Genomic DNA, 18,245 nt, shown 5'->3' with positions numbered 1-18,245 from the left:
ACTCAGTCCCCTCCTAACTGGACTCCTGGTCATCTCCCCCTGTTCCTATACAACAAGAGGGATCATTTAAAGCATATTTCAGATCATGTCCCTCCTTTGTTCATAGTTTTCCACGAGTCTCCCATATCCCTCAAAGTTAAAGACTATGTCTCCAGCATCACCTACAAAGCCTTTCTATCCTCATGACTTCATATCCTGTTACCCTCTCCCCTACTCACCCTGCTCCTCTAATCTGATTTTAGAACACACCCAGCATGCTCTAATCTCTGGAGTCTTTTCACATTTTGTTCCTTCTTCCTGCAAGTCGCTTCCCCTAGATAGCTATAATTTTACTCCCTGACTTACTTAGTATCAGTCACCTATGATTTTTTAATCAATGAGCTTTATCATTGGGAACCTTCTCCCCACACCCTGTACTTCCTGATTTGCCTTGCCTCACTAGCTCACCCATATAAGCACTTAATCTGCTTCATTTTTTCCTATAGAACTTACCGGTATCTATCACACTAAATATTTATTTGTTATTTTATTACTCCCATCAAAATGAAAACTCTAGGATGTCGGGAAATTTCTTTTGCAAATTGCTATATCATTGCACTTAAAACGGAATCTGGTACATAATACAGATTATGGTACACACTTAATACATATTTATGGAGTGAATATGATTTTTTTACAACCACAACTATAGTAGAAATTAACATAAACAATGAAGAGAAAGAAATAAATATAACATAAGGTATACACTTATAAGGAAATCTATAGAAATTTAACACAAATATATATGATTAATATGAACTTCACTGTGAGATGAATTGTGGCTTTAGGAGAAACTTGGATTGCATCAAAGAGATTATATAATGACCAAGAGAAATGAGATGTTGGATCTTGATCATATAGATGAAAAAAACTCAAATAAATCTAGAACGTTTCTCTCATTTTTCCCTCCCTTATATATATTTATCTTGTTTCATTAGAAACCGGAGAACCTGAAAAGTTGTCACTAAAACTTCCTTCAAATGTGGTTGAAGGCTCTGCCAGGGCAACACATTCAGTTTTGGGTGAGTCTCCCAGCCCGAAAGAAGCAGTTGTCCATCCCCATAATTCTAGTGCATGGGGCCTCACCATCCCTTACTAATGAACTGTCTGAGTCTAGGCGTTGGATTGAGAGAAAGAGCACCAAGCTAAGGACTGCACTGTTGAATAGATGTTGTGCTACATCTTATACCTTGATACACTCTAAAAAGTAAAAAGGGCCATCTCTTTGTGCCCTCATCTTCAAGAGACTGGCTAGGTAGTGATGCTTCCTAATAGATTGAAAAATAATTGTTTTTTACCAGATTTGTGGCTCATCAGAAAGATGTATCCTACCATTCAGATTTTTTCCTATTTTTTCCGTCCTTGAACTATCTACTTTATTGTTCCCTCATTTCTTTTTCCTTTCTATTTCTTGTTTTCCTTCACCTCTTATGCTTTCTTTTCCTCCCCTTTATATATAATTTGACTTCTCACTTAGTTAGTAATCTATCTTCTTATCCCAACATAAATCAGCTCTGAGTTCCTCTGATTTTTTTTTAATATCTTTCATTCCCCAGGTGATATACTAGGCTCTGCAATGCAAAATCTTCAGAATCTTCTCCAGATGCCCTATGGTTGTGGAGAGCAGAATATGGTCCTTTTTGCCCCTAACATCTATGTTCTGAACTATCTGAATGAGACAGGGCTGCTGACAGAGAAGATCAAGTCCACAGCCATCAGCCACCTCATCAGTGGTGAGAGATTACCCCAAAAGGAAAAACATTAACTGATTCCCTAAATATCTCCTCCAGTGAACTCAAGTCAACATCCCTTTGATTAAGATTTAATAATTATTGTTGCTGTGATATCCAACAAGTTGTCCCACTATACAACCAGGAAATTCGATGGTATCATCAAGTCTTGGAGACTTTGTAGTAACATAGTAGTTTCCCTGTGACCTCAACCAGTTTTGAGGAAAACCCTGATTCATTCTCCAATGTCTCTGCTATTTCATAAATCTATGCAAACTTCCTCTTCAGGTTACCAAAGACAGTTGAATTATAAGCACAGCGATGGTTCTTACAGCACCTTTGGGGATCGTCATAGTAGAAGTCAGGGGAACACTTGGTAAGATAATTATTTCCATATGTTCTCGTAGATCCACAGTATTTCAGAATTCTGGAAATAGCTATTCTCTGATACCTGGAGTTCATGCATAGAAATTTGTTATCCTTTTTTTTTTCTTAATTGGAGTATAATTGCTTTACAATGGTGTGTTCGTTTCTGCTTTATAACAAAGTGAATCAACTATACATGTACATATATCCCCATATCTCCTCCCTCTTGAGTCTCCCTCCCACCCTCCCTGTCCTACCCCTCTAGGTGGTCACAAAGCATGGAGCTGATCTCCCTGTGCTATGAGGCTGCTTCCCACTAGCTATCTATTTTACATTTGGTAGTGTATATATGTCCATGCCACTCTCTCACTTCATCCCAGCTTACCCTTCCCACTCCCTGTGTCCCCAGGTCCATTCTCTACGTCTGCGTCTTTATTCCTGTCCTGCCCCTAGGTTCTTCAGAGCCTTTTTTTTCTTTTTAGATTCCATATATATGTGTTAGCATATGGTATTTGTTTTTCTCTTTCTGACTTACTTCACTCTGTATGACAGACTCTAGGCCCATCCACCTCACTACAAATAACTCAATTTCGTTTCTTTTTATGGCTGAGTAATATTCCATTGTATATATGTGCCACATCTTCTTTATGCATTTATCTGTCGATGGGCACTTAGGTTGCTTCCATGTCCTGGCTATTGTAAATAAAGCTGCAGTGAACAACGTGGTACATGATTCTCTTTGAATTACGGTTTTCTCAGGGTATATGCCCAGTAGTGGGATAGCTGCGTTGTATGGTAGTTGTATTTGTAGCTTTTTAAGGAACCTCCATACTATTCTCCATAGTGGCTGTATCAATTTACATTCCTCCCAACAGTGCAAGAGGGTTCCCTTTTCTCTACACCGTCTCCAGCATTTATTGTTTGTAGATTTTTTGATGATGGCCATTCTGACCGGTGTGAGGTGATATCTCATTGTAGTTTTGATTTGCATTTCTCTAATGATTAGTGATGTTGAGCATTCTTTCATGTGTTTGTTGTTAATCAGTTTATCTTCTTTGGGGAAATGTCTATTTAGGTCTTCTGCCCATTTTGTTATCCTTTAAAAACTCCTATGTGTGTCATCACTAGTGGAGGATCTCACCATTTCATCTATGAAAGCTCACTGTTCTGACAGTATAGTAAATAGCAGTAAAGTAAGGATCCCCCAAAACGGAAATAGAAGGCAGAAAATGTCATAATGTGAAATGACAGAGGAAAAAGCTTCTACATTAAGGGAGGAGAGGAGGGGAAGGACAGAAAGAGACTGTGATGTAGTAAAATCATTCAGAAAATGGCAATTTTGGTGGTGGGAAGGCACCACATTTCACAAACATTTTATGAGAAAAAAAAGTGAAAAGTATCGACTCTGGAGAAACCCATCAAGTTGAGACATTTTAAAACAGATTCAGAAGTTTGCTGGACAAATAAGAGTATATTCAGTATTCAAGTATCATTTTGCCACCAATTTTCTCCACGGAACTGTGAAGCTACCTGGAGGCAACTGCACACAGTGAGCTTTAAAAGTGAGATGGTCCTCAGGTCTCCACCTCTTCCTTGCTGGACAGGCTCACTGCATTTGTATTCAAGTCCTTCGCTCAAGCCCAGTCATACATCTTTGTGGAGGACTCGCACATCATGAACTCCCTTACCTGGCTCTCACAGAAGCAAAAGGAAAATGGTTGTTTCCAGCGTTCTGGATCATTGTTAAACAATGCTATTAAGGTGATGCCTTTAAATTTGTTCTGGGCCCTGAGGACAGTGACATGTAGGAGCTATGATGCTCCTATTGATTCCTCAAGTCCTGGTGACATAGCTCTGAGAAGGAAAGTAGACTCTAAAGCTTCTGAAACCTAGCAATAAATTAGTTGTTTGTATTGAAAGAAAATAGCATGCCCCCAAAGCTCCAATACATTAATAAAAGTGAGGGAAAGTGATTTGGGACAGATTTAAGAATTTTAGGGTGAAGGAGGAAGGGGAAAAATCAATAATACTGCCCAAGGAAAGATGCTTTCTAGTGGAGATGGCCAAGGGAAAAATAGAGTTAGCCGATTCTGGCTGATGAATACTGGAGTGTTTGAGTGTCTCTGCCTCTGATCCTTACAGGGTGGGGTAGACGATGAGGTGACGCTCTCTGCCTACATCACCATTGCTCTGCTGGAGATGCCACTGCCTGTCACTGTATGTACTACCACACTCCCTGGACCTCCCTCACAAATGTAAGGAATAAAACTCATGGAACTATGAATGTCTGAGGAAAATGAGTTGTGATTTTCATGTTATTTAATATTAGTATATTTCACTAGAGCATAAAGGATGACAGATCCTTTGGGAAGCTGCAAAGAAAATTACCCTCTGGTCAGACTGTGATGTTGCACAGGCACTTTGGGGCATTGAATCTAGGGTTACCCTGGAGACAGTTCATTAGCCTGGTTCTATCTTAAGGTCCATCTTCTTTATAGCACCCAGTTGTCCGCAGTGCCCTATTCTGCCTGGAAAGGGCCTGGGAGTCTACTTCAGAGGCCCAAGGAAGTCTTGTCTATACCAAGGCATTATTGGCCTATGCCTTTGCTCTAGCAGGAAACCAGGCCAAACGAAGTGAGCTGCTTGAATCACTAGACAAAGAGGCTGTAAAAGAAGGTAAGAGCTGCTACTGCAAAAGTGACTTCCAAAAATCACCAGTGATCAAAGGGAGAGGACCTATTAAATTCACACATATCATGCTTATATTATATTCTATCCATTATATTATTATAAGAAGATGATGATGATTTATTATTGACCTAACACTTAAGTTCTCTGGGTGACATGGATCATTTTATCAATTCACACATTATAGACTTTAAACAGCCCAGCTTCTAATATCACACAAGTATGTAATAGACACAAAGACACAATGTGATTTGCTAGAACCTCAATTTACTTTCATGGCAAAGATTAGCTTGATTGGTGATTATTTAATACTTTCACTTCATGTATGTCCATTCACTAGGTGAGCTCTAATTATAATGATCATTAATGAATTAGGTTTTGAAAATGTTCTCTAAGCTTAAGATTGTATCCTTTTTTATCTCAAAGAGGACTCAATCCACTGGCAACGGCCTGGGAAACCTCAAGAAGTTAATGTACTCTATTATCAACCCCGGGCTCCTTCTGTTGAAGTGGAGATGACAGCTTACACTCTCCTTGCCTATCTTACTGCCCAGCCTGCCCCATCTTCAGAAGACCTGTCTGTGGCTACACGGATTGTGAAATGGATCACCAAGCAACAAAACCCTAGTGGGGGCTTCTCCTCCACTCAGGTCTGTGAAGAGACTCTAGGAAGAAAAATAAATATACTAATACCCATGTAGACACAACCACATTCTAGGAGTTGAATAATTGCATAATGTTTCTAATTTATACTTTATCTATTCCTCCATCACCAGAAAGGTTCCAGCCTCATTATTTTATATATGGATTATTTCTCTGTCCTCTGCACAATCTCTCATATTTTCTCTCCTTAGTGGATCCTCATCCCTAAAGTCGATCAACCTTCCTAGAGCAATGTTTTCATAAGATTACTTCCCTTGGGGACTTCCCTGGCGGTCCAGTGGTTAAGACTCCATGCTTCCACTGCAGGGGGTGCAGCTTCGATCCCCGGTGAAGGAACTAAGATCCCTCATGCTGTGTGGCATGGCCAAAAGGCTGATCCCTTCTCTTTTTCTGGAATTGGCTCACTCTTTTCTATGTCTTTACTACAACAACATTTCCCTCCCTGGTACTGCCTGATGCCTCTCTTCTGTCTTTATAAACCTTTCTCATTATTCAGAGATAATCTTATTTCTCACCTTCTTCACAGCCTTTTCTTATTATGCTAGCTCCAATTTCTTCTCCATTCTCTGATTTTTTTCAACAAATGTTGTTATATAAATTTATAATTATTGAAATATCCTCTACATCAAATATTTGAGTCTCATTCCCATATGTACACTGTAAACTGCTTGAACAAGGAAACTTCATTTCCCCCAAAGTTCCTAGAATAGTTCATGATTAATAACCAGGTCTGAATTGACTTGAAATCCAGTGAATGAACTGTGTTTATGACTAAATAACTCTGAGAACAGTGTTGATGTGGTTTACATCTGGTATGATTTTGTAACCTTCCTCTCCTGTGCTTTCTGAACCCGTCTTTTTGCAGGATACAGTGGTAGCTCTGCAAGCGCTCTCCAAGTATGGAGCAGCAACTTTCACTAAAAGGGAGAAAGCGGCTACAGTCACCATCAAGTCTTCAGAGACCTTCTCTGAAGAATTCCAAGTAGATGAAGGCAATCGCCTATTGCTGCAGGAGGTCGCTTTGCCAGAGGTTCCAGGGGAGTACAGCATGGCAGTGTCAGGGTCGGGATGTGTGTACCTCCAGGTGAGACTGCCAGGGTTCAGGCGATGCCACAAATGGGAGAACAAGTCTCAAGAATTCCATTTGAACTTCAAAATAGAAAAAGAAACATGTCCTAAGGGGAGGTATAAATCACGTAGAAGAGAGAGACTATTTGAGTGTAAAAATAAAGGATTTTTTTTCAATTTGTTTTAGACATCCCTGAGATATAATATCCTGCCCAAGAAAGAAGGAAAATCTCCCTTTACTCTGAAAGTTGATACTCTCCCCAAGAATTGTGATGGAGTCAATGCTCACAGCAAAGTCCAGATTCTCATCAACATTAGGTAAATCCTAAACCACTATGAGACATTTTGTAGAATACAGTGAAATAGAGTTTCTTGTGCAGGGGATCTTCACTGTCCAAGGTCATACATAATAAACAAGAAATTCTTGCAATAGTTATTTAAAAGAAAATTTTCTTCACTCTTACTGAAAAGCCTTAACATTGAGAATATGACGTTACCATACCTGCAGAGTATGCATTCATAATGAGTTTTCCAAACAACTATAGCAGAAGAAAATAGAGTAGATGGCAAAGCTGAGTGGTAGCCAGGGATAAGGAACGGTAGAAATAAAAGAGGAGAGACTTCTGTCTTGAATGAATTCCAAAGAATTTTGTTTGACTGCCTTGTCCCTATGCCTTGACTTCATAGTTATACTGGGGAACGACCCAGCTCCAACATGGTCATTGTTGATGTGAAGATGGTATCAGGCTTCATACCTGTGAAAGCATCAGTGAAAAAGGTAAACCCTAAGTTTCTTACAGATAGCAAAGTCATGGCAAATGCTGTCAATTTTATTTTGTTGATTCAGTTCTCCAAGAGGTTTATTCCCTCAAACTTGTTTCTCTAGTGTGTGTTTCCATCATTTTAAAAGTGGGCATCCTAGCTATGTGGTCTCAACTATAAGATATAAATCATAAACATGGTTAATAATGTTCCAGCAGGCCCTGAGACTTCTAGGAATGTGTAGTGCATTGAATTATCTTCCAACTATGTACAAAAAGAAAAAGGGAGACTATATCATATGTAAGCATATACATATATTCTCCTTTTTTTAATATAGTTGGAAGATAATTCCCTCTCTAAATAGATGATAGATAGACAGATAGATAAGGAGGGTTTAATAAATATTACTTTTATTATTTTTATTATTATTACTATTATTCTTGAAGAAATCAAAATTAGTGTTTGGATGTCTCTGAGAAGCCTTTTAGAACGTAAATACCTGAAAACTGCCTCAGCCTGAAAGTTCCTCATCCCATATCTTTGGCCTTTCCTCTTGGTCAACAGCTCCAAGAAAGGCCTCAGATTCAAAGGACTGAAGTGAGCACCAACCACGTCCTGATTTACTTTGAAGAGGTAAGATTCTCTGTGATTCTGCTAGATCTGGAAGAACCACTACAGATTCTAACAAACCGACCCAGGTTCCAAAGAGTGTATTTCACCTACACAACTTATCGTATTATAAAACTCCCTGGTATAGCATTTATGAATTGTGGGGAAAGAAAATAGCTACAGAGGGAAACGAAGCTGGGCCAGGTCAACAAAGCTCAATTTACTACATTTGACTGTCCATAGAATCGTCTTTTTGCCCTTCTTTTATCTGTCATTGAGTGTATTATGCAAGTCTTAAAACCTCTCATTCTTTCCACAGGTTTTGGTGCAGAGGACAGCATAAGTACAGGGTTTGATACTATCTTAAGAAAAGAGTAACTGAGTTAATCTTTGATTCCAATTCAGTTTTCCTGTCTCTCCAGCTAACCCATCAAAGCTTGAGTTTCTCCTTCTCAGTGGAACAAAACATCCCAATAAAGAATTTAAAACCAGCTACCGTAAAGGCCTATGATTATTATGAGACAGGTGAGTGGGATTCAGACATGCTGAGCCTTGAAAGGAAAAAGATGACTAACTAGGACAGGGTCACCTTAACTGAAAGAAAACTCCACAATCTTTCACTGGAAGAAAGAGTTGAGTTTATGATCACAGGGTAAGCATATTCCTGTATATTAATCTGTCTTATGCCCCCAAACAAGTATTAGAATCATTCTTATAAATTGATCATAAAGCAATAAGGGGATCAATTTTTTCTAAATTCCCCTATGACGTTTTTTCTGGACTGAATTATTCCAGAAAGAAAAGAAGGGTGGCAATAACTAAAAATGTGTGATATGAGACCCAAAATTTGTTCTGTTTTTGATTTGGGCCTCAGATAGTTTCACAAATTTTGGGAAACTTTGTATAATATGTCAGGAAATTCTTCCATTTGCTCATGACTTTGAAGTAGAAACTTACCAGTATCTTAGCATGCTGGTAGTGTTCAAACTTTACTCTTTCTTAGAAAAGAAAAGGTTCAGAGAGGAACGTACAACTCCAATAAGAAAAACATAGTTGTGAAAAAGGGCTATACAGTGTCCTATAGAAAGACAGTTATCCATTTGTGAAATCTGCCCCTCAACTTTATGTCCAAGGCCAATTTTCTCTTGCTCCTCACTAACCAATCCCAAAAGGCTTAGTACAGAAGTAAGTCCTTTTATTGGCTCTGTAACTGTGCTTTATACTTTCTTTCGTAGCTTACACACTTTATTTACAATTAACCATTCATGTGCCTATTACTGAATGTCTTCACTCTGTCTCATCATTTTTGCATTTCAGAGGAATTCGCCATTGAAGAGTACAGTGTTCCCTGCAGTGCTGGTAAAGTATAAACAGTAAAATCTAATGCCAACAAAAAGAAAATAAATAAAATATGTGTTGTCTGTGTAAAGCTGCTTCTTGAGCATATCCTTACCATATTATAAAACTCCTTGGTAAATCATTTATGAATTGAACTATCTAAAATGTATCATAGAATTTCACAGTAGAAAAAAATGCAAGTAAAATATAATTACTGGTGTCTGGGTTGACTTGTTTGAAGATGAATCCAGGAATTTGCCACATATAAAAGGGAAATCATCTAATATTTAGTTTATGTTTCTGTTCTCAGTGGTGATATATTTATTACCCACGGCCTTTCTGGGATGTTTCTAAACTTATACTAGTTAAAGTCAGGAAACTGTTCACTATAAATTATCCATATAACACAGCACAAGAGATGTGATCTACAAGACCTTCGTTTAGGCTGATTGACAGTGTTCATCTTTGACAATACAACACTTGCTGTGAGACCTTCCACTTTCCACTTTAAAACATGAAAAAACTGAGAACAACCTTATCATTAAAAATAATTAAACTTATTAAGTTCAAATATTTATAATTAAAATATGAAAAATTATTCCTTTATTAGATCACAAAACTTCCCTAATATTTCTAACTTTTCTTCTACTGTTTAGCATCTGAACACGGAAATGCTTAAAGATGGAAACTTACAAACTTCATCAGATGAACTTTTCCAGAAATGAGGAACAAAGACTTATCAGGAGAGAAAATAGTGGGAGAAAGAAGGGACGGGAATTGGAAGTACATGAAATTTGTGTGTCGAATAAATTTATGACATTTACAACTCTATCTTTTCTTTTGTTCTTTATCAATGTTATATTTCCCTTCTGAAATACATATCCATTCTCCACAGTGTTTTTTCTTGGTTGTAGGTTCTTCCCTTTCATCACTTTAAGTATATCATGCCATTCCCTTCTGGCTTGTAGAGTTTCTGCTGAGAAATCAGCTGTTAACCTTATGGGAGTTCCCTTGTATGTTATTTGTCGTTTTTCCCTTGCTGCTTTCAATAATTTTTCTTTGTCTTTAATTTTTGTCAGTTTAATTACTGTGTGTCTCAGCGTATTTCTCCTTGGGTCTATCCTGTATGGGACTCTCTGTGCTTCCTGGACTTGGGTGGCTATTTCCTTTCCCATGTTAGGGAAGTTTTCGACTATAATCTCTTCAAATATTTTCTTGGGTCCTTAATCTGTCTCTTCTCCTTCTGGGACCCCTATAATGCAAATGTTGTTGCATTTAATGTTGTCCCAGAGGTCTCTTAGGCTGTCTTCAGTTCTTTTCATCCTTTTTTCTTTATTCTGTTACATGGCAATGAGTTCCACCATTCTGTCTTCCAGGTCACTTATCCGTTCTTCTGCCTCAGTTATTCTGCTATTGATTCCTTCTAGTGTAGTTTTCATTTCAGTTATTGTATTGTTCATCTCTGTTTGTTCCTTAATTCTTCTAGGTCTTTGCTAAACATTTCTTGCATCTTCTTGATCTTTGCCTCCATTCTTTTTCCGAGGTCCTGGATCATCTTCACTATCATTATTCTGAATTCTTTTTCTGGAAGGTTGCCTATCTCCACTTCATTTAGTTGTTTTTCTGGGGTTTTATCTTGTTCCTTCATCTGGTACATAGCCCTCTGCCTTTTCATCTTGTCTATCTTTCTGTGAATGTGGTTTTTGTTCCACAGTCTGCAGGATTGTAGTTCTTCTTGCTTCTGCTGTCTGCCCTCTGGTGTATGTGGCTATCTAAGAGGCTTGTGCAATCTTCCTGATGGGAGGGACTGGTGGTGGGTAGAGCTGGGTGTTGCTCTGGTGAGCAGAGCTCAGTAAAACTTCAATCCGCTTGACTGCTGATAGGTGGGGCTGGGTTCCCTCCCTTTTGGTTGTTTGGCCTGAGGCAACCCAACACTGGAGCCTACCTGGGCTCTTTGGTGGGGCTAATGGCAGACTCTGGGAGGGCCAAAGGAGTACTTCCCAGAACTTCTGCTGCCAGTGTCCTTATCCCCATGGTGAGCCACAGCCACCACCCACCTCTGCAGGAGACCCTCCAACACTAGCAGGTAGGTCTGGTTCAGTCTCCCCTGGGGTCACTGCTCCTTCCCCTGGGTCCCAATACGCACATTACTTTGTGTGTGCCCTCCAAGAGTGGAGTCTCTGTTTCCCCCAGTCCTGTTGAAGTCCTGCAATCAAATCCCACTAGCCTTCAAAGTCTGATTCTCTGGGAATTCCTCCTCCCATTGTCGGACCCCCAGGTTGAGAACCTGACATGGGGCTCAGAACCTTCACTCCAGTGGGTGGACTTCTGTAGTATAAGTGTTCTCCAGTCTGTGAGTCACCCACCCAGCAGTTATGGGATTTGATTTTATTGTGATTGCGCCCCTCCTACCGTCTCATTGTGGCTTCTCCTTTGTCTTTGGATATGGGGTATCTTTTTTGGTGAGTTCCAGTGTCTTCCTGTCGATGAGTGTCCAGCAGCTAGTTGTGATTCTGGTGTTCTCACAAGAGGAAGTGAAAGCACGTCCTTCTACTCCACCATCTTGGTTCCTAATTGCCCACAGTGTTTTTTAAAACACTGAAAAATCATGCAAAGAGGTATAAGCAAAGAAACTATAGATAAATCAAAATGAAATTTTAAAAACTGTTCAAGTAACCCACAGGAAGGTGGGGAAAAGAAAACAATATTTCCAAATATTGGAAACAACCAAAACGTCCATCAGTAGGTGAAAGGTTAAACTACCTGTGGTACATTCATACTATGGAATACTAGTCGGTAATAAAGAGGGACAAAGTACTGATACAGGCAACAACTTGGATGGATCTCCAAAACATTACACTGAGTGAAAAGAAAGACAATTTCAAAAGGTCATACTGTGTGATTCCTTTCATATAACATTCTTGAAATGGCAAAATCATAGAAATGGAAAATAAATTGGTGGTTTCCAGGCTTTATGGAGGCTAGAGCCAGTGGGGAGGGATGTGACTTACAAAGGGATAGCATTAGAGAGATCTTTGTGGTGATGAAATCATGCAGGTGTAGAAGCAAAAGTCCTGGTTCAAATTTTTACATTTAATTCCATCTTAAATTATTTTGTTTTCTATTGTTTGGTGAGTGAGTATCTAAACTGACATTTTTTCTCATGTATGTAGCTTTCTAATAGTCCCATTATCATTTATGAACCAATTCAATATTTCCCTGCTAATAAAACATGACTCCTTTATCACAAATTAGCATATGTTTTAAGACTTGTTTCTAAGTGATTTATTCTATTTCATTGATTAGCTAGTCTATTCTTTCACATGTACTAAAATATTTGAATTACTGGGGCTTAATAAAATATTTTAATAATTACTCTGGCTGGTCCATTCTCATTTCTCTGTTTTCACCTTTTATTTGCAATACTAAGCTTATTATTTATTCCAGGTAAAATTTTGAAATCTTTTTATGATGTGAATTATCCCCATAGTCACATTGAGCATTGTTTGGAAATTCACTGAATACTAATAAATTTATAATGATTATGAATGTCAACTTTTTTACAATATTTAGCCTTCCCTATTCAGACACATTTTATGTTCATTTATTCATTTCACATGAAGTGAATTCTAATTCTGACTTAATTTCTGAATTTGGCCTGAACTACAAAATAAAAATTAGAGATTAATTTCATGGACATAAATAGTAAGATAAGTTGAATGAATAATACAGTGTATACAAGGAGACAAATTAAAAGATAAGGGCAAAAATAAAATTACAAGATAAGGAAAGACTAGAACAATATTTCTTATTTGTTGATAGAAACCACTGAACGATTTTTTTAAAAAGAATTATTTCAGAGATGCATTATAGATAGTCCGTCTTCTAAGCAATGGCAGGAAGAAGAAAGCAAATTAATTCTGATCTTTCTAATTTCTGATACAGTCCATTTGTGCAGAGTGGCGCTGTCTTCATGCTTTTGATGGTTTAGCACACATATCTCTCATCTACACTTAGACAATTCCATGCCTTAAAACATTATTTGGAGGGAGAAGCTTCAAGATAGCGTCAGAGTAAGATGCGGAGATCAATCTTCCTCCCCACAAATACATCAGAAATACATCTACATGTGGAACAACCCCTACAGAACACCTACTGAACGCTGGCAGAAGACCTCAGACCTCCCAAAAGGCAAGAAACTCCCCACGTACCTGGGTAGGGCAAAACAAAAAAGAAAAAACAGACGAATAGGGACAGGCCCTGCACCAGTGGGAGGGAGCTTTGAAGGAGGAAAGGTTTATACACACTGGGAAGCCCCTTCGCGGGCGGAGACTGCGGGTGGCGATGGGGGGAAGCTTCGGAGCCGCGGGGGAGAGCGCAGCCACAGGGTTGCGGAGGGCAAAGCGGAGAGATTCCCGCACAGAGGATCGGTGCCGACCGGCACTCACCAGCCCGAGAGGCTTGTCAGCTCACCCGCCGGGGCGGGCGGGGCTGGGAGCTGAGGCTCCGGCTTCGGTCGGATCCCAGGGAGAGGACTGGGGTTGGCGGCGTGAACACAGCCTGAAGGGGTTAAGTGCGCCACGGCTGGCCGGGAGGGAGTGCGGGAAAGTCTGGACCTGCCGAAGAGGCAAGAGACTTTTTCTTGCCTCTGTTTCCTGGTGCGCAAGGAGAGGGGATTCAGAGTGCCACTTAAAGGAGCTCCTGAGACGGTGCAAGCAGCAGCTATCAGCACGGACCCCAGAGATGGGCATTAGACGCTAAGGCCACTGCTGCCACCACCAAGAAGCCTGTGTGCGAGCACAGGTCACTATCCACACCGCCCCTCCTGGGAGCCTGTGCAGCCCGCCACTGCCAGGGTCCCTGGATCCAGGGACAACTTCCCCGGGAGAACGCACGGCGCACCTCAGGCTGGTGCAACGTCACGCTGGCCTCTGCCGCCGCAGGCTCGCCCAGCACTCCGTACCCCTCCCTCCCCCCGGCCTGAGTGAGCCAGAGCCCCCGAAGCAGCTGCTCCTTTAACCCCGTCCTGTCTGAGCAAAGAACAGACACCCTCAGGCGACCTGCACTCAGAGGCGGGTCCAAATCCAAAGCTGAACCCCAGGAGCTGTGCGAACAAAGAAGAGAAAGGGAAATCTCTCCCAGCAGCCTCAGGAGCAGCGGATTAAATCTCCACAATCAACCTGACGTACCCTGCATCTGTGGAATACCTAAATAGATAATGAATCATCCCAAATTGAGGAGGTGGACTTTGGGAGCATCGATATATATATATATATATTTTTTTTTTTTTTTTCCCCTTTTTCTCTTTTTGTGACTGTGTATGTGTATGCTTCTGTGTGAGATTTTGTCTGTATAGCTTTGCTTTTACTATTTGTCCTAGTGTTCTGTCCGTTTTTTTTCTTTTCTTTTCTTTTTGTTAGTATAGTTTTTAGCACTTATCACTGGTGGATTTGTGTTTTGGCTTGGTTGCTCTCTTCTTTCTTTTTTTTTTATTACTTTTTAAATTGTTTTTAATAATTGGTTTTTATTTTAATAACTTTAATTTAATTTATTTTATCTTTTTCATTCTTTCTTTTTTTCTCCCTTTTATTCTGAGCCATGTGGATGACAGGCTCTTGGTGTTCCACTGAGGCATTGGGGTGTGCCTCTGAGGTGGGAGAGCCAAGTTCAGGACATTGGTATACCAGAGACCTCCCAGCTCCATGTAATATCAAATGGCAAAAATCTCCCAGAGATTTCCATCTCAAAGCCAAGACCCAGCTCCACTCAACGACCAGCAAGGTATACTGCTGGACACCTTTTGCCAAACAACTAGCAAGACAGGAACACAAACCCGCCCATTAGCAGAGAGGCTGCCTAAAGTAATAATAAGGTCACAGACACCCCAAAACACACCACCAGACTTGGACCTGCCCACCAGAAAGACAAGATCCAGCCTCATCCACCAGAACACAGGCACTAGTCCCCTCCACCAGGAAGCCTACACAACCCACTGAACCAACATTAGCCACGCGGGGCAAACACCAAAAACAACGGGAACTACGAACCTGCAGCCTGCGAAAAGGAGACCCCAAACACAGTAAGTTAAGCAAAATGAGAAGACAGAGAAACACACAGCAGATGAAGGGGCAAGGTAAAAACCCACCAGACCTAACACATGAAGAGGAAATAGGCACGCTACCTGAAAAACAATTCAGAACAATGATAGTAAAGATGATCCAAAATCTTGGAAATAGAATGGAGAAAATACAAGAAATGTTTAACAAGGACCTAGAAGAACTAAAGAGCAAACAAAAAATGAAAATGCAATAGATGAAATTAAGAATTCTCTAGAACGGATCAATAGCAGAATAACTGAGGCAGAAGAACGGATAAGTGACCTGGAAGATAAAATAGTGGAAATAACTACTGCAGAGCAGATTAAAGAAAAAAGAATGAAGAGAATTGAGGACAGTCTCAGAGACCTCTGGGATAACATTAAACGCACCAACATTCGAATTATAGGGGTCCTAGAAGAAGAAGAGAAAAAGAAAGGTACTGAGAAAATATTTGAAGAGATTATAGTTGAAAACTTCCCTAATATGTGAAAGTAAATAGTTAATCAAGTCCAGGAAGCACAGAGAGTCCCATATAGGATAAATCCAAGGAGAAAAACGCCAAGACACATATTAATCAAACTATCAAAAATTAAATACAAAGAAGAAATACTAAAAGCAGCAAGGGAAAAACAACAAATAACATACAAGGGAATCCCCATAAGGTTAACAGGTGATCTTTCAGCAGAAACCCTGCAAGCCAGAAGGGAGTGGCAGGACATATTTAAAGTGATGAAAGAGAAAAACCTACAACCAAGATTACTCTACCCAGCAAGGATCTCATTCAGATTTGATGGAGAAATTAAAACCTTTACAGACAAGCAAAAACTAAGAGAACTCAGCACCACTAAACCAGCTTTACACAAATACTAAAGGAACTTCTCTAGGCAGGAAACACAAGAGAAGAAAAAGACCTACGATAACAAACCCCAAACAATTAAGAAAATGGTAATAGGAACATACATATCGATAATTACCTCAAATGTAAATGGATTAAATGCTCCAACCAAAAGACATAGACTGGCTGAATGCATACAAACACAAGACCCGTACATATACTGTCTACAAGAGACCCACTTCAGACCTAGGGACACATACAGACTGAAAGTGAGGGGATGGAAAAAAGATATTCCATGCAAATGGAAATCAAAAGAAAGCTGGAGTAGCAATTCTCATATCAGACAAAACAGACTTTAAAACAAAGACTATTACAAGAGACAAAGAAGGACACTACATAATGATCAAGGGACGAATCCAAGAATAAGATATAAAAATTGTAAATATTTATGCGCCCAACATAGGAGCACCTCAATACATAAGGCAAATACTAACAGCCATAAAAGGAGATATTGACAGTAACCCAATCATACTTTCATACATTTCATACATAACACAATCACACAATCCTACTTTCACCAATGGACAGATCATCCAAAGTGAAAATAAATAAGGAAACACTAGCTTTAAATGATAAATTAAACAAAATGGACTTAATTGATATTTATAGGACATTCCATCCAAAAACAACAGAATACACTTTCTTCTCAAGTGCTCATGGAACATTCCCCAGGATAGATCATATCTTGGGTCACAAATCAAGCCTTGGGAAATTTAAGAAAATTGATATCATATCAAGTATCTTTTCTGACCACAATGATATGAGACTAGATATCAGTTACAGGAAAAAATCTGTAAAAAATACAAACACATAGAGGCTAAACAATACACTACTTAATAACCAAGAGATCACTGAAGAAATCAAAGAGGAAATCAAAAAATACCTAGAAACAAATGGCAATGAAGACACGACGACCCAAAACCTATGGGATGCAGCAAAAGCAGTTCTAAGAGGGAAGTTTATAGCAATACAATCCTACCTTAAGAAAGAAGAAACATCTCAAATAAACAACCTAACCTTACACCCAAAACAATTACAGAAAGAAAAACAAAAAAACCCCAAAGTTAGCAGAAGGAAAGAAATCATAAAGATCAGATCAGAAATAAATGAAAAAGAAATGAAGGAAAGAATCGCAAAGATCAATAAAACTAAAAGCTGGTTCTTTGAGAAGATAAACGAAGTTGATAAACCATTAGCCAGACTCATCAAGAAAAAAAGGGAGAAGACTCAAATCAATAGAATTAGAAATGGAAGAGGAGAAGTGACAACTGACACTGCAGAAAAACAAAGGATCATGAGAGATTACTACAAGCAATTGTATGCCAGTAAAATGGACAACCTGGAAGAAATGGGTAAATTCTTAGAAATACACAACGTTCTGAGACTGAACCAGGAAGAAATAGAAAATATTAACAGACCAATCACAAGCACTGAAATTGAAACTGTGATTGAAAATCTTCCAACAAACAAAAGCCCAGGAGCAGATGGCTTCACAGGCAAATTCTATCAAACATTTAGAGAAGAGCTAACACCTATCCTTCTCAAACTCTTCCAAAATATAGCAGAGGGAGGAACACTCCCAAACTCATTCTACGAGGCCACCATCATCCTGATACCAAAACCAGACAAAGATGTCACAAAGAAAACTACAGGCCAATATCACTGATGAACATAGATGTAAAAATCCTCAACAAAATACTAGCAAACAGAATCCAACAGCACATTAAATGATCCTACACCATGATCAAGTGGGGTTTACCCCAGGAATGCAAGGTTTCTTCAATATACGCAAATCAATCAATGTGATAAACCATATTAAAAAATTGAAGGAGAAAAACCATATGATCATCTCAATAGATGCAGAGAAAGCTTTCGACAAAATTCAACACCCATTTATGATAAAAACCCTCCAGAAAGCAGGCATAGAGAGAACTTACCTCAACATAATAAAGGCCATATATGACAAACCCACAGCCAATATCGTCCTCA

General features: G+C 39.3%; 1 protein-coding gene and 1 long non-coding RNA gene across 9 annotated transcripts in view; one reads left to right on the top strand and one right to left on the bottom strand.

Moving 5' to 3' along the window:
* The window catches only part of LOC101277782 (pregnancy zone protein-like), a 41,309-nt gene extending 31,217 nt beyond the window's left edge, over window positions 1-10,092 (top strand). Inside the window, exons 23-36 of one of the 2 annotated variants that reach the window (XM_033408136.2) lie at window positions 978-1,061; window positions 1,596-1,772; window positions 2,058-2,145; window positions 3,740-3,896; window positions 4,278-4,352; window positions 4,634-4,811; window positions 5,250-5,473; window positions 6,352-6,570; window positions 6,742-6,872; window positions 7,242-7,332; window positions 7,881-7,949; window positions 8,348-8,450; window positions 9,243-9,284; window positions 9,920-10,092. In XM_033408136.2, coding sequence (XP_033264027.1) covers window positions 978-1,061; window positions 1,596-1,772; window positions 2,058-2,145; window positions 3,740-3,896; window positions 4,278-4,352; window positions 4,634-4,811; window positions 5,250-5,473; window positions 6,352-6,570; window positions 6,742-6,872; window positions 7,242-7,332; window positions 7,881-7,949; window positions 8,348-8,450; window positions 9,243-9,284; window positions 9,920-9,942 — 1,661 coding nt within the window. In that variant the 3' untranslated portion in view covers window positions 9,943-10,092. Of the gene's footprint in view, window positions 1-977; window positions 1,062-1,595; window positions 1,773-2,057; window positions 2,146-3,739; window positions 3,897-4,277; window positions 4,353-4,633; window positions 4,812-5,249; window positions 5,474-6,351; window positions 6,571-6,741; window positions 6,873-7,241; window positions 7,333-7,880; window positions 7,950-8,347; window positions 8,451-9,242; window positions 9,299-9,919 lie in introns of both variants that reach the window. The other variant, XM_033408137.2, reaches the window with a different exon arrangement.
* Window positions 1-18,245, bottom strand: part of LOC117197140 (uncharacterized) — a 169,328-nt gene that overhangs the window by 29,582 nt on the left and 121,501 nt on the right. For 5 of the 7 annotated variants that reach the window (XR_007470332.1, XR_007470329.1, XR_007470330.1 and 2 more), the window contains exon 5: window positions 6,314-6,635. The exons of the other annotated variants lie outside the window; for them this stretch is intronic. This is a non-coding gene — a long non-coding RNA (uncharacterized LOC117197140). The remainder of the gene's footprint in view (window positions 1-6,313; window positions 6,636-18,245) is intronic. 7 annotated transcript variants of the gene reach the window in all.

The sequence above is a fragment of the Orcinus orca genome, chromosome 11 (genome assembly GCF_937001465.1).
Source record: "Orcinus orca chromosome 11, mOrcOrc1.1, whole genome shotgun sequence".
NCBI classification, from domain to species: domain Eukaryota; kingdom Metazoa; phylum Chordata; class Mammalia; order Artiodactyla; family Delphinidae; genus Orcinus; species Orcinus orca.
The sequence above is the reverse complement of the archived record's forward strand: the minus strand, read 5'-3'. Positions and strand labels throughout refer to the sequence as shown.